The sequence below is a fragment of the Pteropus medius genome, unplaced genomic scaffold, assembly GCF_902729225.1.
Source record: "Pteropus medius unplaced genomic scaffold, Ma_sr-lr_union100, whole genome shotgun sequence".
Lineage (NCBI taxonomy): Eukaryota > Metazoa > Chordata > Mammalia > Chiroptera > Pteropodidae > Pteropus > Pteropus medius.
The window spans coordinates 4,381,085-4,408,907 of NW_024347791.1; the positions used below are offsets into that span (position 1 = coordinate 4,381,085).

General features: G+C 47.0%; 1 protein-coding gene across 2 annotated transcripts in view; it reads left to right on the forward strand.

Moving 5' to 3' along the window:
- SYN3 (synapsin III) overlaps window positions 1–27,823 on the forward strand; it is a 409,605-nt gene that overhangs the window by 360,408 nt on the left and 21,374 nt on the right. For both annotated transcript variants that reach the window (XM_039877852.1, XM_039877853.1), the window contains exon 8: window positions 25,256–25,398. In XM_039877852.1, coding sequence (XP_039733786.1) covers window positions 25,256–25,398 — 143 coding nt within the window. The remainder of the gene's footprint in view (window positions 1–25,255; window positions 25,399–27,823) is intronic.

A 27,823-nucleotide genomic window follows, 5' to 3' on the forward strand; every position in this document is an offset into this window, starting at 1 on the left:
GCTAGACCCATACCCAGCCTGTTGCTGCATTTTATTTTCGGCTCTCTAATTAGGCAATTAGGCATCTCAAATGCCTCTTGATCTTACTCACTCTCCAGCCCTACCCTACGCTCACACCATAATTGCTTTATATTTTTAATTTCTCCTCTAAAAGCTAATCTCAGTCTCCTTTCCATTGTTCTGTTCTGTAAAGTATATTGTGTTGCTGGCCAGGCAGCCAAAGTAGGGGTTTTTTCTTGTGGCGAGAAGGGGGGCTTTATTTATTTATTTTGCTATAGCTCCTCTCGCCTGTTCCCGTGCCAGATAAACAAAGCTGCTATTCATTTCGACATCTCCCCGTCTCTATCGTGCCCAGAGTCATTTTATCAGCAAAGCCTCTTGGGCTGTCTCACCAGGAGCCTGGAACAGCAAATAAGAATGTTCTAAAAGTGAGTGCCGTGAAAACAGAATCCCATTTAATGAGGCCACAGAGAGAAGGCTGTTGCTCTTTTGGCGAGTGTAGGAGCAAACATTATGTTTAAAATCGTGGTTGGAAAATGCTGGCTTCTCACATGTGGCCTCGGCAAAAAGCATTCAGCCAGCCCATCAACAGTCTGTGACTCAGGGGCAAGGAGCTGAGACAGCTGGAAAGAAAACTTAGAATCAGGCCGCCTCCCTCCCAAAGGCCCCGTCCTCATGCTTAGACCCCCGGTGATGTGTCTGTCATGGCCCTGCTCTTTTTGCGGTCACCCCTCCATATCAACACTTACTCCACCTGGGTCCTATTCACGGACTCCCGAGTGTCAGGTCGAAGGCATGGAGCCCGACCTTCCAGCCAACCCTTCCTCAGGAACGACGTCGCTTTGCTCTTTGGTCTCTGAGCCCTCTGTCCAATGGACAATGAAAACACTCAGTTTATAAACCAGATCCATCCGATGCAGCTCCAAATGAAGGGAGCTCGAGAGTCCCATTGAGCTGTCCATCCCCCCCCCAAAGAAGGGGCCCCCAAGGCCTCTCCAAGGTACCTCAAAATTCCATGGAGTCCAGTTTGAGAACCACTCCCTTAGGTCAAAAGGGTGCCCAGAGACCACCATTGGCATCCATTTGTTCATTTATTCATCCAGAAAATAGTTCCCAGACACCTACTGTGTACAAAGAGCCAGGGATGCAGGAGTGAATCTAACAGACAGGTCCTTGTTCTCACAGAGCTTCTGTCGGTGGGGAGACAATCTGAGCCCACAAGTTTGATGAAGGACATGAGACTGGATGACGTCATAGAATATGACAAGGGAGTGAAAGCTGCTTTCTTTTTCTTTTTCTTTTTTTAAATTAAGTTTATCAGGGTAACATTGGTTAATACAATTATATAATTTTCAGATGTATATTATCATTTGATATCTGTATATCTATTGTGTGTTTACCACCCAAAGTCCAGTTTCCTTCAGCTACCATATATTTGATCCCCTTTATCCACTTCACTCTCCCCTTAAACCCTATATTTGACCCCCTTTATCCCATCTACCCCCCTCCTCCCCTACCCCACTAGTAACCATTACTCTATAGTCTTCTGGTAACCACTAGTCTGTTGTCCATGTCCATGAGTCTCTGTTTGTTTGTCCTACTCATTTGTTGCTTTTAGGTTTATATCCCACATATAAGTGATATCATGTGATTTTCAACTTTTTCAGTCAGGTTTATTTTGCTTAGCATGATTATCTTGAGTTCTAACCATGTTGTCGCAAATGGCAGTATTTCATCTCTTCTTATGGCTGAGTAATATTCCGTTGTATATATGCACCACAGCTTCTTTAGCCAATCATCTATCATAGGACACTTCGGTTGCTTCCATGTCGTGGCCACCGTGAATAATGCTGCTATAAACATCGGTCTGCAAATATCTTTTCGGATATGAGTTTTCAAGTCTTTGGGGTAAATACCCAGTAGAGGGATTGCTGGATCATATAGTAGATCAATTCTTACTTTTTTGAGGAACCTCCATACTGTTTTCCATAGTGGTTGTACCAATTTGCAGTCCCACCAGCAGTGTATGAGGGTTCCTTTTTCTCCGCATCCTCTCCAGCATTTATTACTTGTCCTGTTGATTATAACTATTCTAACAGGTGTGAGATGGTATCTCATTGTGGTTTTGATTTGCATTTCCCTAATAGCTAATGATGTTGAGCATCTTTTCATAGATTTTTGGCCATTCGTATGTCCTCTAGGGAGAAGCGTTCAGGTCCTCTGCCCATGTTTTGATCGGATCATTTGTTTTTTTGTTGTGATTGAGTTGGATGAGTTTGAAAGAGCTGCTTTCTATTGGATGATCAGAAGAGGTGGTGATGACACAACAGAGATGAAGCGAAGGAGCCAGCTGTGTGGCGATCTGCAGAAAGAGGTTTGCTGGCAGCGAGACTAACAGGTGCAAAGGCCCTGAGGCAGCACTGAGCTTGGCAGAGGTCTAGGAGCTGAGAGTAAAGTGAAGGGTAGGTGGTAGAGAATGAGGTCAGAGAGATCAGCAGGACCAAGGCATGCCAGCCCTTATACGTGCACGTTTATGAGACTGTAGCGGGCGTGAGTTTAGTTTAGATGTTTGGGGCACCCACCTATGATGGTGATGTTGTTCCCTGATGAAATAATGAAATTCGTACACATTTTTCTCTCGTAAAGAAAAGGCCACTGGATGGGGGAGCAAGGAACCCTAACTTTTAGAAAGTTCCTTTCCTCCCTTCCAAATTTTCCTCTCTTCCTTTTCCTTTCCAGAAGCTGTACCACCAGAAGCAAAGTGGCCTTGTCCCTCGGGGGTGGGGGCGGGGCAGGGGGGCTTCAGTTTTCTCTTCTGTGTCATGAGTTCACTAGATGACATCAGAACTCTCCTTTTCGATGTAATCCTACATGAAACTTGAAATGACACCAGACAAAAAAAAGTGATTTTATATTAGCTGTAATTTGACTCCATAATTTTTCATTTACAACATTAATCGTCAAACCCATCAGGCAGACACTGTGGGTCTTTTGATGAATTCTGTCCTGTGTCAGCCATTATGGTGTGTGTCCTCGCAGAGCACGGTTTTGAGAAAATCACCAGTGTTTCACCAGCTTGCTCTGCAACCACAGGTTTCTCTCCAAATAAACCAAGATGGAAGGAGAAGTCTTACTCTGAGGGCTGCCTAAAAAAAAGGATTGCCCAGGCAGCCCAAGTGTATGTATACCAAACATTCGAGTGTGCTTTTTGGACGCTTTGAAATCGAGCTTTTAAATGTTTTCCTTTAACAAAACAGTAATCAAACATCTATTGCAACACTTCAAATCCTTCCCTGGAACACTGAAAAACAGTCAGCATATGCTGTCTTCTAGCCAGTGGTGTGCCGGCAAACTGGCTCTCTGGGTGGAGACGGGAGAGCCCTAATTTGTAGTATCGGCCAGTTTCTAGAGTATCAAAACTTCTGCTGTGGACAATTTCAAGCTAACACTGGTTTAATAATTTTATTACTAAAATTTCTAAACATTTAACAATTGCCTCTCATGTGCCAGCTCCAGGACACCACCACTTCCAGCCCTCATGTGTAGCTGGTGTCTCTGGGTAAAGCCCCCTTGAATGCCATCAGCCAAACACCAACACTGCGGTGGCGCACGAGACCCTGAGACCTTCGGCTGGAGCCAGGGAGGGGCAATTAGAATGGGATGGAGAGCAGGGAGCAGAAGCACAGCAGCTGGCATCCTTAAGTTCTGGACTGATTTTTTTTTTTTTGTCAGAAATAGCTAGAGTGTGCCCCCAGGAACAGTCATGGTGATATCTCTTTAAGCCAAGTCCTTCCAAGTCCACCTGCACTTTACACACCTCAGATGGTACCTTGGGATGTCTTCCCCCCGGGGCTCATCCTTCTAAACCCAGCTAAAGCACCTTCGCCCCTTTAAAGCTTTTCTGTCTTGCCCAAGCACAGTGACGCCTGACTCCTGCCCTCTTTTGAGCCAGCTCTGGACCTAGCATAGCTCTCTCTTTCTGCACCATTATCCTGTAGTTCTGATTCTTTCTTTTATTTATTTTTTTTTAATTATTGGGGTGACATTAGTTAATAAAATCAAATAGGTTTCAAGTGTACAATTCAATAATACATATGTATATTGCACTGTGTATTCATCATCCAAAGTTAAATTTCCTTCCGCCACCAAATATTTGTCCCACCACCCCATCCTCCCTCTTCCCTCTGGTACCACTAACCCACTGTCTAAGAGTCTCTGATTTTTTGTCATGTTTGTTTGTTACTTTTAGTTTCATATTCCACATATGAGTGAAATCATATGGTTCTCAACTTTTTCTGTCTGACGTATTTCACTTAACATAATAATCTCCAGATCCACCCATGTTGTCGTAAATGGCAATATTTCATCTTTTCTTAAGGCTGAGTAATATTCCTACATAGGTACCACTTCTTCTATATCCAATCCTCTATCGATGGACACTTCGGTTGTTTCCATGTCTTGACCACTGTGAACAATGCTGCTGTGAACATCAGGGTGCGTGTATCTTTGCGGATAAATGGTTTCAAGTTTTTTGCGTGAATACCCAGAAGAGGGATTGCTGGGTCCTATGGTAATTCTATTCTTAGTTTTTTGAGGAACCTCCTGCTTATCAGTGTTCTGGGCTAGGCCTTGAGAGCAGAAACCACGGTCGGAGCCCCAGTACCTAACATAGGACCTGATATTTTTATTAATTTACTTAACAAATATTAATTGAGCCCCTTCTATGTGCCAGGCAGTACTAAGGCCACAGAGATTACAGTGGAGAACAAAACAAAGTTTCTGCCTTCATAGAGGCGATGATTCTAGAGGACGCTTCACGTATGTGATATTCTTGTCTCGTGGTCAGTCAGTCTTAGAAAGACCAGGAGAGGAGAGCTTTCGTTTGCTTAATTGTACCCCTAGCATAGAACCTGCACATAAACAAGGCCGCTCTGATAGTCTCTTTTTTAAGAGACTTTGTTTTTCGGAGCAGTTTTAGGTTCACAGAAAAAATTGAGCGGAAGGTACACAGATTTCCCATATGCCCCCTTCCCCAACTTATAGCCTCTCCCACGATCAGCGTCCCCACCAGAATGGTACAATTGCTACAGTCGATGGCTTTTATTCAACATTTAAAAAATAAAAAGAGCTATCGAGCTATGAAAACACATGGACGAAGCTTAAATGCATATTGCTAAGTGAAAAGGCTACATACTGTATGAGTTCCACTCTGTGACGTTCTGGGAAAGGCAAAAATGTGGTGACAGTAAAAATGATCAGTGGTTGCCAGAAGTTAGAGGGGAGGAGGGATGAAGAAGCAGAGCACGGAGGATTTTTAGGGCAGAAAGTACAATATGATACTATAATGGTGTATACTTCATTATACATTTGTCAGAGCTCACAGAATGTAAATGCCAAGGGTGAACTCTAATGTAAACTATGAAGTCTGGTAATATGTCACTGTAGCTTTATAGCCTTTTGATTTTATTGTTTGATTATGACTTTGGGAGATTTGAAGGCCTATTCATGTACCATTGATATAGACCAGCGGTTGTAGGGGGAGGCTGCTGGTTAAACATTGACCCACTGTAACCCATTAATATCTTGGGCTGAGTTGTTTTACAGGTTAGGCAGCTCTAGGAGGAAGGAAAATGGATGGGATAAGCTTAGAATTTCCTGGAAGGCAGGATGAAAAAAAAGGTCCAAGGCTCTGCCTTTCAGCAGCCAGGGCCCTGTAAGGATCCCAGCCCGCAGCATGAGCAGAGCTCACAGATGAGCCCAGGGCCAGCCATTCCCACTGTCCACTGGTCATTTCGGGCCCCGGGGATCAGAAGGAAGAAGATGATGGTAAGGGAGGGGAGAAACACAGAAGAAGAAAGTGGAAGGAGAGGATGAGGTGGGGGAAGAGAGAATGCCGCCTGGGGGGCTGGTAGCAGATTCGCTCCTACTCAGACTCAAAACCCGGATTCCGAGAGAACCGCAAGGCCCTCCCCGCTTTTCTCCTTGCGGCACCGTAAGCCTCAGAGAGGGCGTGGTCCGTCGTCGTGGTTTACAACAACCCTACAGGTCACCTGTTCTGCTATTCATCCAACATTTTGAAAAACTCACAGACATATACACTCTCTCTCTTTGCTTAAACAAACGTATTTATAAATGACATCTGATGTCATTATCGTACATTATGAGTTGCGTGGGCCAGCTCACACATTGAAATCCATGTCTAACTGTGGAGATTTCGATGTTCGTCTGTGAGCCACCAATTCACGCGCACGCGCGGCGGCTCTCTCACTGCTGGAGAAGTCGGCACCCCTGGTGCTGAAAAGACTTGGAGCCAGTCTTGGCCCTCGATTTATGAGAAACGCTGGGCAAGGCACCTGTCCCTCCCTACGTGTCACTTGCCTCATCTGCAAAATGAGAGGATTGACAAGACGCCGTGTCAAGTCCCTTTGTAGTCCGGGGTTCTGAGTTGTTCACTCCATGAATGTAGAGTCATTGAAGGCGACACCCACGCGGTAGAGTTCTTGGCACCGCGCCTTTCCCCCTCCCTCCTAGGCTTCCCCCAACCACCCTCATACACCCTCTTCCCCACTGCAAGGAAGACCTACATGGGAGAGAAGCCTACGCTGTGCCAACCCCAAATTTAAAATTAAATCTCTAAAGTAGAAGAAAAACACTCCAACGTTTTCAAAGCTCGGCCTGCCATGCTCGCTCCTTTACCTGCCATGCTCGCTCCTTTACCCTTGATGGAGAGAGTGGCATAGCTTGCCAGGGAGTCACATCCTGACACACACATACGCACACGCAAAAAAAAGAAAAAAAAAATCACTTTATTGTGTTTGAAAAACATTTACAATGACCTTTATTACCTCAATATTTCACAAGAGAGCCAGAGAGACAAGGAGTCTAACCCATTCCCTGGCAAAATCTCCACGCACAGCATCCTCCTCCACTGTCTGGCTGCAGACAGGCATCACCCACGTCCTGCAGGAGAGTCAGCAGCTTTTCAGATCCTCCCTAAAAGGGCAGTGTGTGGAGAGAGGGGGGTTAAATACCATGTTTAATCGTCCGCGGAATCTGCCCGCAGGCATCCCGCAGGCATCGTTAGGTATGGCTGTGCCACACCTAACACACCCTCTGCACAGCCCCTGTTAAAACCACGTCACAGACGAAGGCAAGAGAGGCCTCCATGCCCAGAAAATAGAAGCCGGGGGCCGGGAAAGCAAAGGAAATAGTTTGAACGTTATTAGTGCGTATGAGACTTGACAAAATCTCTAGACACTTCATCCGTAAAGACACTTCCAGTTAACGACAAGCAGCTAACATTTGCTGCTTTGTGCCGGGCACTGTTGAAATGGTTTACATGGATTATCTCACTAATGTCTTCACAGTAATTCTGTGAGGCATGTACTGTTATAAAACTCATTTTACAGATGAGAAAATCAAGGTTCAGAGAAGTTAAGAAATTTCCCAAGGTCACACAGCTAGTAAGTGGTAGAGCCTGGTTCCCAAACCCATGATCAAAACAATACCTTCTATTTGTGGGACGGTTTGTATTTTTTAGAACTCTTAGCATGTAACAATAACCATCACTTAGAGAAATAGACAGATGATAGCTAGATAGATAGATGATAGATAGAGAGATAGAGAGATAGAGAGATAGAGAGAGAGATAGATAGATAGATAGATAGATAGATAGATAGATAGATAGATAGATAGATAGATAGACAGACAGACAGACAGACATTAGATAGCCAGACAGACAGATATAGACATAGAAATATAATTTCTAATCCTCCCAACCCCATGAGAATGGGTACAAATATTATCATCTCCATGAGGAAACTGAGCCTCAGAAAAATTTCAGGTCATGGCTTTTATAACTGCCTAAGCCAGAATTTGAACCTAGATCAGCCTGACCCCATAGTCTGCTTTTGCTATGCATCCTGCAGAATTTCATCTGATTTTTCTAACTACTTTATGACTTGGAGAGGAGGGGCATGGGGTGATGCTGTAGAGCCCAGATCCTAATAAATGGAATTCTACAAACTTGGCCTGATCAGCTGCAGGAAGTCCCTAAAAATTCAACCAATACACAGTAGTACATTCTCTATCATACTCTTCCTGCTTGAGGCTTTTAAAGCATATGCAAACTAGCTGTTTTCTACTTATTTATCACCTATCTATCCATACATCTAATCACCTTTTTATTTATCTGCTTATTTATTCTCCACTTCCCCCAACTAGAATACTCCCTTGTCTCTGCCTTATTTATTGCCATATTCTCAGTGTCTAGCACAGTGCCCTCGATAAATAATTGTGGACTAAATGAATGATCACACGCTCAGAATTAAATGACTAGTAAACACCCCAAATGGTACAGAGAGCCTTGTGGGAGTTCAAAGGAGGAAAGAGAAGCTCCTATGAGCCGGAGTAAACCAGAAAGGCTTCCTGGAGGAGGCGATGGGTTTTAGGACTTTGATGGAATAGTAGCTTTCAGGTAGAGGAGCAAGGAGAGCATTCCAGGAAGGAAAGAGATCAGAGCAAAGGCACAGAGAGCACAAGACCCCAAGGCAGAGTTGCCTCAGAGCAGCTGGAAGCAAACTTTGACTGTGCTTCTGCCCTGGCAGCCCCAGGAAGATCCTAACAGCTTGTCCTTCCTATGAGGAGCTCGAATCATCCAGAGGATTTTATTCATCCACAACTGTCTAGTCCTTTCTGGATCGGGGATCATCCTCCTTAGCAAGCTTCCCCCAACCACACTTCTATCTATGTGCAAAATGGCCATGGCTCTGGTCCAAGCCAGGGCTGGCAAGAGAGAAAGGAGGGAGGCAGGAAACCCACGTCCACAAGGGGCTTGACAAACCTGTCCTTCCTGGGGCTTCGTCAACTTGGGGACGTGGAGAAGTGAACGCGGCAGGCTCTGGGCCCGGATACTCTTCCCACATCCTGGCTGTGTGTCCTCAGGCTGGGCACAGGCCCTCTCTGAACTTCACCAGTCCCATCTGGAGATATAGAGATAGTATTTCATACTTCCATGACTTCAAGATCAGTACCCACAGACCAGAGCAGCCGCCCTCTCCCCTGGCGACACAGTGGGTCGTGTCGGCTCCACGTGTGGAATGTTGAACTTCAGTACATCCTTAGACTGCTGGGCAGCACTGGAGAAAAATCCCACCGCTGATCAGATGCTTCAACTACAAATGTGCTGTCGCCAGCCTCGGCGGGGCCCCAGTGGATCTTCTTGGCAAAGCCTCTCCCTAATCAGCTGCCTGTTCCATCCCCATTGAGGTGTTTCTAGAACTTCACTGCTCTCTTCAAGCCCCACATTCTTCCCCGAAGAAAAGGACAGATGCCCTGTCACAGGAGTCATGTCGCCGACAGACATCCCGTCTTCTGCACTCGCACGCAGACCTCTTCCTGCGTCTTTGCCCCGCCTCACACCCTCGTCCCTGTCTCGGGGCATCTTTTCTCCAAGTCAGAGTTCGTTTTTACCTCTGAGCTTTGCTCTCATTTCCACCCATATGCTCTGGAACTTGGCTACCTGTCCATTTCTTCTCACCCTCGTGCTCTCCATGCTGCTTTCCAAATGGCCTCTCGTCAACATGAAGCATGATTCGAGTCTCAGTCAGATTTGAAAAGGATAAATACATCTTCGCCGGACCTGGTGCCTCCCTACCCTATTTTTTCAGCCAAGTTTCTTGAAAGAAGAAACTTTCTTGCTGTCTCCACTCACTCTCCAGCGCCCTAAATCAGCTCCCACAGCTCCCCATAACTTTATCTGGCAAAGATGATTCCTGCTCTCCGGATGGACAAACCCGATAAAGTCTTCGACCGCTTGGATTACGTGGCTGTTTGTCTCTGCTGACCCGTCTCCTGTAATGCCGTTCTACCTTGCCTTCTGGGACCCCGCTGCCACCCACATTTCCTCCTTTCTCTCCAACCAGACTTTCTTTGCCTCCTTGGCATCCCTCCCTTCCGCCCTCTGTCCATGTGCCCCGGGGTTCTGTCCTCTCTCCTTCTCCCTGTACATAGATTCCTCAAGATGGTACCGACTAATTTGGTGGCCACTAGCCCTGAGTGCCTACTGAGGGCCTGACATGTGGCTCGGTTGAGACGGGATGTGAGTATAAACTACACATCCAATTTCAAAGACTTAGAGTCCAAAGAAAGAGAACATGCCATATCTCAGTCATAATCTGTGCAAAGATTACACACGGAAATCATTTTTAGAATGTATGTATGGGGTTAAATAAAATAAGTTTCTAAAAGTCATTTCGCCTGTTTCTTTTTCCTTTTTTAATGTGGCTCCTAGAAAATGTAGAATGACACATGTGGCTCTAGGGACAGCGATGCCTTAGACAATCGCATCCACCCCTGTGGTGTCACTGGTATCACAGTGACATTTAAAGCAATTTAGCATAGTGATAAGGAGAGTGGTCCAGGCACACCACTGTTTGGGTCTGAGTCACAGCTCAGCCACTCACTAGCTGTGTAACCTCCAGCAAGTTACACAGAACGATGCCTGGCAATTGGAAGGCACTTGCCTAAGTGAGTCGTTCTTATAGAGAGGGAACCGTACACAGTAGTTACAGCTGGGACCTCTGAAATCAGACCAATGGATAGGCATCCTCCTCCTTTGCTCACCAACCTTGCAGTTACTCTGCCCTCCCTGGGCCTCGTTTTTCTCATCTGTGACACGGCAGGAGCCCCAGCGTCAAGGACTCCCAGCAATGGCCGCCATGTGCTAAGCACTCAGCAAACTGTTCTATTGTTTGGCTTCCCCTCAGCCTCTCACATTCCCCAGGAGCATTTCTTGCATTTTCCTGCCTTTTCCTTCCCACTGCCTCAGGTCAGCTCTGCATCACTTCCTGTCTAAGCAGCAGCAATCACAGCCCAAATGATCCCCAGCCCCCTGACTGGCCCCTCCCATTCATTTTCCACTCTGGCTGCTGAGGTGCAGGTCCTAAAGCTCAGAACCGGTCACATCACCCCCCTGCTCTGGGGAAAGCCTGCAGGACCCACCAGGATCCACCAAATCCTCCAGGAGCCTCTCTCTCAGCACAGGCCTCCTCACACCCAGCGCTCTGCCAACACCCGACCTCTCTCCAATCCCCAAACACGCCAGGCTTCTCCATGCTTCTCTCCCTTGCCCTCCTCCCTCCTTTACCTTCCATGAGTGTCCACATTCGTGTCAGCCCCATCAACACCAGACTCAGCTCAAGTTCAAGAGTTTCCTGAACTCCCTGACCCCTTCAGTAGAAGTGATCCCTACCCCTGACTTTGGGTCCACACTGTGCCTAGGCAGAAATCTACCGCCTCAGCTGCAACCCACCAGTGCATTCTCAGTAGACGTGCCTGCTTCCCTTACAGACCGTGGCGTCTTAGGAATAATGATGGTGATGATGGATTTATTGAGAGCCTGCTATGTGCCAGCACTACCCGAGGATGGGACATGGGTTAACTTCCTTCCTGTCTTACTATAGTGCCCCTGAGTTGGAACTAAGTTGAGGCAGCTGGTAGATAAAGAGGTAGAGTCAAACCCCGCTGGCGTTGGGTGAGCCCGAGTTCAAAGCCAGGCGGTCTGCCTTCAGAGACCACACTTGTAACCTTGACTTACTTTTTTTTAATGGAAACATAATTAACATATGACAATGTGTAAGTTTAAGGTGCACGACATGTTCATTTGATACATTTACATATTGCGATATGATCACACTGTAGCGTAGCTAAAGCCTTCCTCACATCAAACAACTGTCATTTCTTTTTTGTGATGAGAATGTTCAAAAGCTACTCTCTTAGCAACTTTGAAGCATACAGTATTGTTGACTAGAATCACTATACTGTGGTTATATCTACAGGACTCACACAATTTCTAGTTGCATATTTGTAATCTTTAACATCTCCCCCATTCCCCTACCCCCCAGTCCCTGGCAACCACCATTCTATTCTGTCTCTACGAATTCGGCTTTTTTAGATTCCACATGTGAGATCATACAGTATTTGTCTTTCTCTGTTTGACTTATTTCACTTAGCATAATGCCCTCGAGGTTCATCCATGTTGTCACAAATGGCAGGATGTCCTTCTCTCTTATGGCCGAATAATATGTAGATATGCCTCATCTTCTTTAACCCTTCCTCCATTGATGGGCACAGGATGGGCCATTGTGAATAATGCCGCCCTCGATTTACTTCTGTAACCTAAGACAGCATGGTTAATTTTGGAAGTCAGGAGTTCAGAGAGAGTTCAAGACGTTAGTTGCCCAAGGTCACCCAGTGAGGTCCCTTCCCAGCCGGAAGTGGAGTCTGGGCGTCCTGGCTCTCAGTGTTCTTTTTCTCATTTTGGGTTGGTCATGTGTGCTTGCCGAAAGGCCGGACTGATGCCCCCTCCCCCCACCCCGCACCCCCAAACAATGGGAAGTAAGAACCTTGGGCAGCTTGCCTGCAGACATGTCCCGAAGCAATGAAATGTCCAAAGCCGAGGTCGAAATAATAAGCCGAGCTGAGAGAGCATCTGCTTTGTTTGCTTGGTTTAGTGTGTTTTCATTACAAATGATCTGGATCCGATCCCGCCTCTGAGGCACCAGGGCTTTCTTTATTCTCCTGTTGGGCAGAAAGGAGAGTAGGGTGGGGCAGCTTAGCTGAGAAGTGCTGACGGGGGAGGCCGAGCAGGTCAAGTCCAGGGTTGGGGCACTCTCCGTGAAAGCCCAGACAGAGGGGAGTGCCAGGCAGAGACCCAGGGGAGGTGGCTCTCTGTCAGAGCCTGTCACTCAGGAGGGTGATCATTTCACGGTGAATAATGTCCCTCCGAGCCAACCGAGATGACCCCGAAGGGGAGACTTACTCAAGATTGATCTGGGCGAGGAAAAAGCAAACCTTAATGAGCTCTGCAAGGAGCCTGCTGACATCTCTTCATCCCATAAAGCTGGGGAGTCATTCAAGAAAGGTGGGAAAGGGCCGGAGGGAGCTTCCACTTGGGCCAGGAGGTGTTTCAGCAACTTTCGTAATGGGAATGGCGCTCTGTGTTATTCATTGTGCAAGGCCTGTAACAGGAACCACTGTCTAAATGCCTTTCAGAATTAAATGTTAAGGGATAGAAACGTTTCTTTGACAGAACTGGGACACGTCCCTTTGTCAGACAAGAGGACCACTGGGTCTTGGATTGGAAGAAGCATTAAAGGTCACCCACCCGCCTCATGCTGGACTTTGCTCCTAGGATGTGCCTTTCCAACCAGTCAGCCATGTTGCAGGCTGGGGTGTAGTAAGAGTAAGGAATTTGAAAAATCAAATGTATCGCCTTAGTACAAATAAAGATCTTAAAGAACGTGGCTTCAATGTGCAGGCAAATGGACTGCTTGGTGCTGAATCCCAGAGTGAGACAGACTTTGCCATCGAACTCAGGCAGCTTCGGGTTGCCTCAGGCTTCCCCCACCCTGCCCCTGGGGTCTGACCTGAAAATTTACAGTCTGGAAAAGCAGAACAGATTACATGCTGCTTGTGCGAAAGACAGCTCCCAAAGAGGAACGGGAAGAGAATGAGCTGGCCTACTACACTTCCAGACTCTCCCATCCAGAAACGTCACTCCCTCTGAGGAAGAACGAATGACAGGCCAGGGACGTCGCTCCCTCCGCGGAGAAGAAAATTGCGAAAGTTTGGAAATCAGGGATTTCCCCTAATAGCTTTCTCCCAACCTAAAGGTGGGTATGCCACTGCTGAAGAAGAGAACTCAGGGCCCCAAAGGCCCTCAGAGTGAAAAATTCTGCCTCAGACAAGAGCCTCAGCAAAAATACCTCCCTGCAGACATACCCACGGGCCAGCAAAGCAGGTTTGGGCAGCCAGTAGCCAGTAAATGCATTGACCCGGTATCAGGATTATTTTGGCTGCAAGTAATGGAAAATTCCACCTCAAACTGGTTTAAACACTCTGAAGCCTTGGGGATTAGCATCTCAGTGAAGTCACCGAGGTCCTAGACTTGTCCTGTCTCTGCCGGCTGACCTCCGGCTCAGCTTCATTCTTAGGCAGCTTCCTCTGTCCTATGCTGGCTGCCGGTGGCCTTCTGGGTAATATGCCTCGTGCTTCCTTCTTTACATCCATTGTGGAGTATGTTGATCCTTTCTTTCTGACTGGGCCAGCTCATTAACATGTCCATCCCCGGGCCATTGGAAGAGGAGCGTTGTGTTCTAATCGGCTTATGATCATCGAGGTCCACCTCTCGTGTTGGGGGGAACATCTGTTCCCCTGTAGCCCGTGGCTTGGTGGAGGTAGGTAGATACCTAAACAAAGCTTGGGTTCTATTAGGATGGAGGAAGAGGGGATGGATGTTGCAGAGACTCTGAAGTGCATAGACTTGCTGTAGAATGTTTATTGGGGTCTACACTTGGGGACACTACCTACGATAGTGAGGAGAACAGGATTAGGCAGAGAGAGAAGTTGAACCACAACGCAGTTACAATGGAGGCCTCTGTTGATCCTGCAGGGAGCTTTAGAGCCGAGATGGCCCTTCCGAATTGTCCCAAATCATGGTAAGGGGGCCAGGCCATTGAACTCCTGCACCAATTCGTCACTGCATGTGGGCTGCTCGAAGAATGTGGCATCAGCTTCGGCAAGGCAGCTTCCCTTAGCTGAAGGCAGTTCCTGGAGGAGAACTCAGCTATGAGCCGTCAGCAGCCACAACACCAGACAGTGAGGGAGTGAACGTCTCTGTCCTTAAGGGGGGATCCGGGTGGCACACTACAGCATCCACTGAGAAGACAGCAGCTGTCTTTGAAGATCTGTCTTGTTCTCACCTGTCTCTGCCGGGAACCCAAGACCGAGTCCAGGGAGACATGACGCCATCCTGTGTCACACTGCTCCGAGTACCCACGGCTTCCCCTCAGGGACCCCGTGAGGGAAGTGAACGTGACGGCGCTTTATAAACCTCACCAGCACAAGGAATTCTGCCCCAGCCTCTAAGCTCCCAGGACACTTTTGCTACAAGTCTTATCTTATTCGATGCCAGTTAGTTGGTCTCGGTCTGCCCATTTCCTCAACCATATTCGCCTCTGTGCCTAACATGGCGCCCAGCATGGAGGAGGCATGAGCTGGGCATTGGAGAAGGTGTGAATCTGCATTGGGTGAAGTCAGGCAAGAAGGCAAGAAGGGAGGGGAGAGGGAGAGAGAACGGGAAGGAAGGGCCCACATGCACTTAGGGATGGGGAGAGGGCTGATGCTCAGTCGTGTGGCCCTTGCTCCAGACTTGCTCTCCTGGACAGAAAAAGTCCACTGTTCCGGGGACCCCAAGCCCTCCTTGGCTTTCCAAGCTAATGGTGTCAGCCTCACGTGGTTCTCTTCCTACCTCCCTGGCTGCGGCCCCCTTGCTGCTTCCCTCTGACCTCCCCGGGCTCCGTCCTCTGACCCCTTCCCCATCTTGTCTCCCTCCACAGGCAATTTCATTCAGTTCCCTGGCTTTCGGCATCATCTATCATGTAAATCCTCTCTCTTCTGAACTCGTATGACCAAATGTCCACCAGGATCTCTGATAGCAGATACAATTGAGCACTTGTTTTTTTCCCCCAAACCTGCTCTCCCTACAGCCTTTCCCATTTGGGGAGGTGACAGAGGGGACAGGGAGAGGACCCATTCTTCCAATTGCTTTACCCAGACCCTTGAAGTTATTCTTTACTCCTGCATTTTTCTCACACCCACATCCTACCCGTCGGCAAATCTTTTCAGCTCTACCTTCCAAATATTTCTAGAATCTACCGCCCTGGTTCACGCCAGTGGTATCTCTTACCTGTTATTAAACTCACCTTCCACTGGGTCTCCCTGCATTTTTAGCTTTTGCTTCCCTCTTCTCGCTGCAAAGTGATCCTTGTAAACCATAAGCCAGATCATGTCGTTCCCCTGCCCCAGACCCTCCCGAGCTCCCCACATCATTTGTGGCACTGGCTTTGAGACCCTCCATGACTTGTCGGTCCACTGCTCTGACCTGCACCCACCACTCTGGCCACGATCCACTCCGCTGCATCCACACCGGCCTCCTTGCCACTTGTCAAGTGCACCCTGCCATCTCAGGTCACCCTCAGGTCTGGCCACTTGCTCTTCTCTGCCTGGGGAAGGCCTGTGGCTCATTCCAAGTCCCTGCTCAATGCCTTCTTCCTAGGGAGGACTCCTACAAACTGTATGAAATAATGCCCCCACCCTAACCCCAGTAAGCCCCACCCACCTTAGCCTAATTTGGTTTCCCCATGACACTCATCTTCACCTAATATGTCATTGTATTCACTTGTTAACTAAGGTCTCACCCAATTCTATCACTGTGTCCATGGTTCCTACAACAGTGCCTGGCTTATAGTAGGGGCTCAATAAATATTTATCGAATGAATGATTGGGCTTTGGAGTGAGGCAGACCTTGGTTATGATCTCAGCACTTCCATATGCCAGCTCTGAGTCCCATAGCCAATTTTATAACCTTGCTGGGTCACAGTTTTTTCATTTGTGAAATGGAGAAATAATAGTACTTACGACCTAGGATCATTATGAAGATTAAGTGAATTAATATATAGCTGTTAGAATAGCACCTCGCACATAAAAAGCACTCATTAAAGTTAGCTGTCATTGTCCATCATTGTCATTATGACAATCATCATTATTATTTATTCACAGGATGAGTCACATAGTCTGAGCCCAATGCACCACCCCAGGCCCCTAGCCTCTTCTTTCCAGCCCAAGGTGGAGCAGGTGATCCGGGTGGTGGCAGCCTGCCCTGTGAGTCAGTCCTGAGCCTCAGCCATGCCAGGGACCCCTGGCACAGGCTGCCTTGGCCAAGGGGCCCTGGGAGTGACTCATCGGGGCCACGGTTTCACCTGGGGGATACCTTGGCCGTGGAGTTTGGCTAGTAGAGCTTGCCCTCCCTGGGTCCTTCCAGGAAGAGCCTGATTGTGCTCTCAGGAACTGCACTTTGCCAGCAAAGTCAAGTCCATTTGTCAACGAGAGCTCGCGAAAGAGCCAGACAAAGATAAATGAGGAAAGGAAAAAGGCGGGAAAGAGGAAAGATAGGAAAAGAGAAAAGTTGCCTCGATCCTTTGCTTTCAAAGCAGGGCCCTGTCATGAACAGATCATGGGGTTCAACCCACCAGGCCTGGACACTAGTACACGTCTCTCTACTTACGAGCTGGGCGACCTTGGACAAGTCCCTTATTTCTCTGAGCCTCGGCTGTGAAAGGGAGAGGTCAGCGTCTGCCTTTCAAGGTTATTGGGAGGATTAACTGAGTGGACCTATGCTGTTTTCAAGTCTCACATCCTTCACGAAGTCTCAGATCTACCCTGTAACGTCTCTGAGTTCCAGTAACTTTTGTAAAAGGAAAGGAGGAATTCCTTCCCCATTTTCCCCCCAACTCCCCAGTCCCCCACCTCCCGAGGAAGGGAACGGGCCAATCTAATTCATCCTTTCTTCCTTCATTCGTTCAACAGCTCTTTATTGAGTACCTACTGTGCGCTACGTGCTATGCTAGGCACAGGATATAGAAATCATGAGAGAGGCAGACAGTGCATAAGTGTTTGCAAGTAAATACACAATAACAAACTGTACTCAGTAGTAGACAGAACAGGTTGTTAAAAGAGAAGAAAAAAAAAAAACATGGTGAAACTCTCAGAGAAAACCTCTGAGGTGATGACGTTTAAGCAAAGACACGAAGAATGAGAACGAGCTCCCATGTGAGGACCAAAAGGGAAGAACCTTCCAGAGAGAGAGAACAGCACATACAAAAGGCCAAAGGCAGGAAGGAGCTGGGGCCGTTTAGGAAGTGCCAGGAGACCCGGATGTGGAGAGTCCCAGGCCAGTAGAGAGTAGCGTGAGAAGAGGAACCAGCCAGGCGACCCCGAGCTCACCTCCTGAATTTCCCTCCACTTGAGGATCACAGCCTTGCACTGTCTACTTCCACTGCCTCAAAATAGTCACCTCGTAAATTTTGTCCAGTTTTGTCCAGTTTTATAGTTGTTTACAGAGACAGGGCTTATGCGGGTACACCATGGCTGGAAGCCCTGAGGGTTGTTGAAATGAGATCATATATGTAAACTGTGTGATACACTTCCTGGCACTTAGTTAGGGCTCATTAAAAAAAAAAAAAATTGATAAGCTATCTTGAAAGAATGAAGGTGAAAATATTGAGAAGTGTTATTTTGGAATTTAAAAGAGGAGAGAGACTTTGGACTTAAAGTCATCCTCTTTTCCATAATCATTACAAAAAGAATGGGGTGGGATCCATCGCCTCATCTGGAGAACTGTTCCTGCCCCACACACTGCAGGGCGATGGGGGGCCCTCGGCTGCACGCCCACAGCATCCTGCGCTAGCCTCTCAGTTAGCATCATCACGCTCTCCTGAGTTGTCTCTCTGTGGACTGTGAGCTCCTCCATGACAGGGACTGTGCCTTCCTCATCTGTTTAATCCAAAACTTGAACAACATTTTATTTTTTATTTTATTTTATTTCAGATACACTTAAGAACTATTCTAAGTAGCGAGCTGACTCTCGCTAACTCACCTTTGTGCTAAGAACGTGATCCTGGTGAATCACTCTCAAGTAGAGTTTATATATTAATATCATTGTTATTTTCCTAAAGTATGGACTGGTTTCACGTACAGACTGGCTTTTGGATTCTCAATGAGGATGGGGCAGGCTTTCCTCCAGGGACATTGCCCAGAGATTTCATTATTTACGGCTAAAGGAGAATGCCAAAAGTAATGATATTAGGACCCTGGTTCCCAAACCCTGCATCCAGATGCCCTGAGGCAACACAGTATGTTTTAAATTTTCAAGGGAAACAGCAATTCTCAACACCTGTCAGACACCATGCAAATCACTAGCAAAGGTGGTTCGCAGTTTCGACATTAGATAACAACATTTTTCCTTTCAATGGTGTCATATCTTTGCAAAGCTGGGTTTTTGGTAGTGGTTGTGCTAAAAAGCAAGTACCATGGAAAAATCATTTTCCAATCTGAGCCTAAGGTTTGAGAATTTGTGCAGTGCCCAACAAGCACACACATCCCCCTAGTAATAAATTGACGTTTCTTAAAATGAAATAAAAATATTTGTGTATTTTTTCAGTTACCAAGGTGTTAGAACATAAATGCTTTTTAAGCTTTTTTAGCTCAAACTACTTAGTAAATGAAAGTGCTCGGTATTTCTTTTGACCTAGGAATGCCATGAAATAATTCTTGAGATGGGGGCCGTGAACCCAGAGAGTCTGAGAACTTCTACATTAGATTATTTGCAACATCCATGTACTTGTTTGACGTTTTAGACGCTGAGCTCAAGACTTGATTCTGAACTCAATGGCCCTGAGAGTCTAGGAGCTGCCAGAGTGGTAAAAATTTACTGGGAGGTAAAACAGAGATGTAGCCTGTGCCTCTTCAACCCATCTAACTAGTTTCTTAATGAGCAGACACCACTTTGGAATAAGCTGGATGCACATCTTGCTGTTATAAAAACCGAAAAACAAGCATCCATTTGTGTGCCAAGGTTATGGTTTTATTATCTCGAACTAGGAGTGACCTGAATATCCAGCTGGCCTGCCAGCTACTTCTTGCCAGAAAGAGAGACCACAGAGCAAGTGTCCTAAAGCTATGATTATTATTTTTGGGAGATATCCTCCCAGCTTTTCGCTTACTCATAAATAACCTGGTTCAATAAATTGCCTCATGTAGTTATCTTTGTTTGAAAAAAAAACAACTTTGTCTGGGCCATCCCACCAGGAAGGAGCATGCTCCAAACTGGGCCTTCAATGGGAACTTGATGAAGATGGATATGGCTGGGGTGAACCACTGGTCACACTCGCCTGAAATGTTTTCTAGGCTATTGAAATAAGGGAGTGGACTTCATTCAGTCGCCCATGTGCCTCTGTATCGGGATTAATTCCAGACCATTTTCTGGGAAGGATCTTGGCCCCATTTCCTGTGTCCACCTCTAGAGGAAGTAGGACAGCCTCTCTTGGAGCATGAATTCCTGTTAGCTCTCAGCTCCCATAAGATGTTAAGGCTCAGTTTTCTGTTAACATTCGTGAGTTTCTTTTCAACAGGCAGCATCAGCCCCAGGGCCACTGCACCTCCTTTTCCCTCTGCCTAGACTCTCTTCACCAAGCTATTGCCATGATTGGCCCCTTTCAACAAATATTTATTGAGTATTGCACGTGTGCCAACCACTATGCTGGGTGTTAATGGTTACCATTTATCAAATGCTTGCGATGAGTCAATCATTTTCCTAAACCGTTAACGTGGAGTATCTCATTTAAGGCTCAGTGACAATCCAATGTTCAACAATAATCCAGCAAGTTATCCACATTTTGCTGGGAAGGAAAGCGAGACACAGAGAGGCTAAGTAACTTCCCCAAGGTCACACAGCTAATAAATGATGGAGCTGGGATCGGAGCTCACATTCTTAACCACTCTTATATTGTCTCTCTAGCAGACACAGGAGGTCCTGGCCTCATTGGCTTACATTAGCAGATAAGTAGTTTCAGATGGTCAAAGGTGGTAAGAAAAAAAGTAATAATAATAAACAAAGGTAATTCAGTAAAGACTTCCCAGCACCAGCAGGGAAGAGTAGCTACTTTACTTCAGATAGTTAGAAAAGCCTCCACTGAGGGGTCATCTGGGTTGAGACCTGAAGAAACCAACCGTGGGAAGGTACTCAAGAAAATTGTTCCAAGCGGAAGGAAGAGTGAGTACAAAGGCACCGAGGCAGGGCCAGGTTTGGCTGAGCATAAGAGAGAGATGATGGACCAGGAACCAGCTGATATACGGTTGTGCTTTTCAATCTGGGTTGCACACCACTGCCGGGGGATCTTCCAAAAATACTGGTCCCTTGGCCCATGTCCAGAGATTCTGAGGAAATCGGTCTGAGGTTTGGCTTAGGCAAAAGGAATTTTAAAAGGAGATGGTTGCAGTGGTCCAACGAGGCATGATGGTGACCTGGAGCAGAGTCGTAGCATCTCTCCTTCAGCCGCTGCTCCCTCCACACAGGATTTTAAATGGCTCCGGGCTGGCCCCTCCCCCTCACAGCCCGTCTGTGGTCCACAGGAGCACTCACCTTCTTAGCCCGGATAACCCAAAGGCTGGGATGCTCAGCTGCAAGTGGACTGGGAGGAATTTGGCACCAGTGCACCAGCCCCACCTCACTGCTCAAACATCTGTCAGTCTTGTTGAGTGTCCCACTGAAGCTCTTACCAGACACATGAAGAGGAGTAATAGGTTGCCACAACTTTTTCCAAAGGAAACATCATCTCAAAATCTTTAATCTCCAGCAACCCAACCTTGTTATATCAAAGTGAGCAAATCCACGAATTCTTGGCCATTGTGGTCCCTGTCACAGCTCATTTCGGGAGGTGGCATCTTTGTCTTCTTGCATTCATCAAGGTTGTCCAGAGGAAGAGAAACAATACAAAATGTATAAATAGAGAGAAAGAGATTTGTTTTAAGGAATCGGCTCACAAGATTATGAGTGGTCGGCGAGTCTAAAATCCGCAGAGTAGGCTGGCAGGCTGAAGACTCAGGCAGGAGCCAAGGATGCAGGTCAAGTCTAAAAGCTGTTTCCTGCAGAATTCCCTCCTGTTCAGGAGAGGTCAGCCTTTTGTTCTATTCAATCCTTCAACTGATTGGATGAGGCCCTCAGATTATGGAGGGGAACCTGCTTTGCTTTCGAAGTCTATCAATTTAACATCCAGAAAAATGTTTAACCAAATATCTGAGCATCGTGGCTGAGCCAGGTTGACACATAAAATTAAATATCTCAGACAGGAGGCTATCCATCTTACATCTTCTTACATTATTATATTCATAGAATATTTCCAGAAGAGTACAAAAAAATCTTTTCACCAAGGGACTTTGGCTTTAGTGTAAGAGAGATAACTATTTTTTCTCAAACTTCTTTTTTTATATCTTTGACCTTTTTGTCACATATATGTATGTTTTTCAAATAAAAAATATTCTATAAAAAAAAATGGATCAAAGCGATCATTGGATTGCATTTTATTGGCCATCCGCAAACTGCTTTCTTCAAATCATGCTTTAGGACGATGGAATGAGGACACAAGCCTACATGAAGGGACATTACAAGGAACATCCACTCATCAGAGAGCGCTGTTGACATTTGCTACACACCTCAGTGTCCTCCAGAGAACATAATACTGATGTTAATGCCAAGAATGGCTGTAGTTCTCTTAGGTAGTACTTGGTGGCTTTTCCTCTTAGGAAGACTGAATTGTGTTACTAGCCAGTCTCCTTTCCTGTAACGGACACATAAAATCGATCACATGCTTAGCCAGACGTAACCATGTTTACTTTTAACCTCTAAACACAATTTTGTGTTCTCGCCTTTATTTGTCTTTCTAGTCCTATTATTTTTTTTACCTTTTATTATGGTAAAAATTTTCAAATATATACAATAGAAGAAAAAATTGTAAACTATATCCTTATGTACCAGTCACCCAACTTTATCCATTATTCAGTGTTGGTCCATTTTGTATTACAGACCCTTCACACTTTCTTTCAAACACCATGAGATATTTCTTCATTTTTTTAAAGATGAAATCTAATTTTCATACTATAAAATTTGCTTTTGTCAAGTGTACAATTTAGTGGTTTTTTAGTATATTCACAAGATGGAACCATCGGCACTCTATAATTCCAAGACATTATCATCACCCCGTACCCATTAGCAGTCACTCCCATGCTCCGTTTTCCTGAAAATTCACAACAGAAATGTAGTTTGGCTGCTTTACCAAAGACCAAAATAACATGGCTTAAACCAGATTAAGGTTTACTTGTCTCTCATGTAAGAGTCTGAGCATGCACAGTCAAGGGCGGATTGGGGACCGCATTGGGAGTCCAGGTTCTTTCCACCTTGTTACTCAGCCATGCTCACCGTTCGGGTTCCGTCCTGTGGTCCAAGATGGCTGCTCCAGCTCCCACCATCAGGTCCACATCCCAGCCAGGTAGAAGAAGGGAAAGGAAAAGGGAAGAGTCCCTTTGTTCTAAAGGTGCCACCCAGAGGTTGCTCTCATCATGTCTACTCACATTTTCATTGAGCAGACTTGGATACTTGGCTACATCTACCTGTGAGGGAGACTAAAACAAAGTAATCTTTAGCTGAGAGACCAGATGCCCAGATAAGACTTAGGGGACCTGTTACTGAAGGAGGAGGGGACAGTGAGTAGTCAGGCTTAGAAGACCTAGAACAACAGGTAGGTTCGGCCATGAATGGGAAGAGCCACACTGAAGAAGTGGGAAAGCCGATGAGCCTGGAAAGGAATGGAAAATAGGGAACTCTTGCCTGGTCACCTTTATTTTCTCTGCGAAGCGAGACTCAGAGTCATCTGAGAGGCTGACTGTCAGTGTGCCGAGATGAGAGGTTTGCAAAGCTCTGTCCCCGGCATTGTTTACAATCCATCAGGATGGAACAGCAGCCACACACTTGCAGATACCCTGAGAGGGTTCAAAGAACAGCTGTGCTTTTGGAGTCTTTTGAGTGTCATTCCCAGCTCTGTGCTTAGATGCTATATGGCTTTGCACAAGACAAGAAACCTGTTTCTCAATGGCCATAATAATGCCCACCCTGCCTTCCTCACAGTCCTGTTTTGGAGAGCTGTGAAGGTGCTTTGTAAGTATGGAAAGTGAGACAGATGTGGATGGACATCATCATGAAGGGACAGAGTTGTCAGGGCAACTCCGAGTCTCGAGGAGAGGCAGGAATGGACCAGAAGGAGAGGTCGTGGGGACAGGACAGCCTCCCACACAGGCTGCCATCTCCCGCCTGGCCCCTCCAGGAGATCTGGGCTCTGCCCGCCTCTGGCCAGCATCAGAACCCTTCTGCTGCCTGAGTGATGGTGACAGAGGAGGGGACAGACCACCAAGCAGCCCACAGATGCTGGGAGTCAGCCTCCGTTATGTCTTGAGATCGCTATCACAGAACCTTGGCCTCATCCCCTGCACTTGGCCTTGGAAGCTCTCCTGGGACCTCTCCCTGACCCCAGGGCACTTCCCTGTCTTCCTGGCCCAGCCCAGTAAACAGTGTGAATTTCTCCACCAAGCCTTTGGCCTAGCAGAGCTTACCATGTCCAGTGTGTGCACGCGCGTGCGCAAAAGCACACACGCTCACTGTCTTCATACACAAGCACCACATATGACACACCACAGATACAACACGCAATGAGTATCAAACACGTACAAACATACCACATACATATACCAAACTACACACACATTTCACACACTTCACACAAACGCAACCACATGCACATGCCCTACACATACACGCCATACACACGTACACACTCCCTTCTTTCTAACTGGTCTCTCTCTATCCCATATCCATTCAGCTCTCTCTACAGTTGCTCAGGTGATTTTTCTAAACACAGATAAAGCTACTTTTTAGTTTAAACTCCTCTCCTTCCTCCAGTGGCTTTCCAGAGACTTTGGGCTAAAATTCAAGCTACTGAGGTCATCTATAGTCTGTTCCCTGTGAGCCCCTTCAGCTGTCCCCCACCTTCCAGCCCCATTGGCCAATAATAACCAACGGCCCATCCCCCACCCCAGGCAGCCCCCAACCTCCACTTTGCCCTTCTGCAGCCTCTCCAGAGATCACCCTGCTGCTCAGTCCTTCTGAAAAGCACACTCATTCTTCCAAACCCTGCTCAAGCTCACCTCTTCTACCAAGATTCCCTGACTCCCCAAGTAGTAGCCCCTTTCCTCTTCTAGGGGTATGTAGTGGTGTTGCAGAAAAATCAGACCGGCGAGAAACCAAGCAGCACTGAGAGAGTTGGAGAACTCAAGTTTATTATGCCGGCGGTCCCAGAAGAGCTAGTGCTCTGAAGATCTGGGCCCTGAGCTCAGGGGCAACCTTGCTTTTGTAGGGCTCATCTGCGCAGTTACAGTTGGCATGAGCCGATCGGTTAATTTTCCCTCAGACGGTTACAGAGCATGAGATTCTCAGACAGGAATTTAGGCAAAGGGGTTACATCTGTTATCCAGACAGAACAAGCGAAAGGGAGGGTGAGTCTTCAGTTGATCTCGAGGTCACCCTGCCCTTCGGCCTATGCGGCAAGCATGTCTACAGAAGCAGAACAAGGAGCTGATTACCAGGTCAGCCATTTGAGTAGAAAATTCCTCTTCATTGGAGAGACTTGTTTCCTACATCTGTACTCCTTGCTCGCCGGTGACCTTCTCAAAGTCACTCCATATGGGGCATTGGGCAGGTGCTCGGTGAACGCTGGGCAGGTGGCACTCACCCTCTCATCCCCCCACACAGATCAAAGTAGAAAACCAGCATGACTACCAGGACGTCACCAGCATGGTAGCGATGGCCAAAACCTACGCCACCACCGAGGCCTTCATCGACTCCAAGTACGACATCCGCATCCAGAAAATTGGATCCAACTACAAGGCTTACATGTGAGTCCCTGGGTAGCGGCTGGGAGCTGGGGGGAGGGGTGGGAAGAATGGAGATTAGAGATGTGTGTCCAGCCGTGTCTCCCCCACCCCAGGCAGAGACCCCCTCAGCACGTCACTCCCTTTCTGACTCCTTTACTGACCTTCTCTGGTCTGTACAGCTGAGGCTGATGTTCCATCACGGCTTATCCCGGGGCGGAAATCTGTCTACCTAAATGAGGACTATCTCCCCAGGGGAAGAAAGATGCCTTGTTGGGGTTTGGGGCTTGGTCAAAAAGCTGAAGGGATGAAGAAGTACAAATTGGTAGTCACAAAGCAGTCATGGGGATGTGGAGTCCAGCATAGGGACTATAGTCAACAATATCGTAATGGCCGTGCGTAGTGCCAGGTTGGAACTAGAGTAATCGGGGGATCACTTTGTAAATTATACAAACACCTGAAACTAATATAAAATTTAAAAACAAATTTAAAGAAAAAGAAAGACACCTGGCATGTTTGAGGGGAACTTCAAGTATATACAGGATGTATGTCATAGGAGACAAGACTGAGAGAAACTTGAGGACAAATGAAGGAGGACAAATGCCTAGTTGAAGGTTTTGAATTGTCTTCTGTTCTCTTCTGAGCAGAAAAGTCACATGATCTGACTTGTATTAATAAAAAGATGGCTCTGGGGCCATGAGCTGCAAAGGGGTTTCTCTGGAATCAATAAGACCAGTTAAGAGATTGTATCATATTTCTCTGGCTGCAACAGAAACCACATCTGACTAATTTGATGGAGCTTTTCAAAGAGAATTTATTAGAAAACTATGGTTTATCAGAAACTTAAACGGACAAAGAAACAAAACCACTAAATTATCATTATCAGAAATATTAGGATCCAGGGCAGCCCCGGGGACCATAGCCAGAAGCAATGGACGATCTTCATGGCACTTTGATTGGGAAGTGAATCTGCCCCAATCACTTTCAGGACTTAACTCGAGTTTATGATTTCACGGAAATAGTGTGGATTAGTCCAACTTGGGTCACAGGCGTTTGGTTAGAAAAGGGCAGGAAACCAGTAAGCAGAGTCCCACCGAGATGGCATGCAGTATGGGCAGGGTCATTCCCCTGTGGAAACGGAGGTGCTATGATTAAGGGAAAAGGAATGAGCGACAGAAAATGCAGCACACATTCGCCCCAGGGTGGGGGTGGCTGGGGCACGGCAGGACTGATGCCGGAGCTGCGGCTCTCAGGACAAGTGGGCGTTCTTGGCTGGGTGAGAGGGCTGGGTCTTTAGAGAGGTTTTCTCTGCTCCGAGGCCTCTCTCTGTCACTTTGGAATGTTGTTGTTGGTTCCACTTGAACTGACAAGACCCCGGAGAGCCAACCAGGGCCTGTTTGCCAAGAATTTATGGAGCGCTGACTGTGCACATGGCTCCATATTGGAGGACCACGACGCCTGGCTCTGGATGGTTGGAAATTTCTATATGCTTCTGTGCAATGAAGCTTGTGCTGTAGGTCAGGGTCAGCAAACCACAGCCCACATGCCCAATCCAGCTGCCACTGTTTCTGTAAATAAAGTCTTAACCATCACAGCCATACATATCCATGTATGTAATATCTAGGGTTGCTTTTGCACTGCCTGGATTGCCTAGACCAGGGGTCGGCAAACTTATTCTGTAAAGGGCCAGATTGCAGGCCATACAGTCTCTGCTGTAACTACTCCATTCTGCCATTGCCTGGGTAGCTGGAGAACATGCAGGCAGTTGACCTCTAAGGAAATATGCCCTGGAAAGGGATAGAGCCAGTTCTCGAGGAATCCTTCTGCCCTGTCCTGCCAATCACTCTTCCACCCATTTACCAGGCCATACCTGTCATCACTCTCAGCGCCCCGGGGTGATGAGATTGTCCCCTCTGCCCACTCTGCGTCAAGGGACATCCCAGCGTGGCAGTCCAGCACATTCCGAAGGCCTCCGCCGTCTCTCGTGATATCACTTCCCTCCCGTCCTCACTGTTAGACTTTCCACTTGACATTGACGACACCTTGTCCCAGTTTCTCTTCTTGAGGATTACCTCACTGCCGCCTTGTTTATGCTGAGCCTTTCTGCCCTGACAGCTCCAATCCGTCATTAGTTATGGCATTTCCTGGACCTCGGCCTGGCCCAGATCCGAGGGAGGGGGTTCGTGTCAGGCCTCAGTGTAGAACATCCTCTCCACCCCTGACCATTCAATCTCCTTTCTGGCCTCCTTCCTGCCCTGCACTCAGGCCTTTGTGCCTGTTGCTACAGGGGTGTCATTGTTTTCAGACCCTCTCAGCAGACAGATCTAGGAAAGCTGTGTGTGTATCTTAACCCGTGTATACACACATATCTGTAATTATTTCTATAACAATATCCGTCTATGTCTAAAGCTAAATGGAGACATCATATTGCTGTCTCAGACTTTGATAT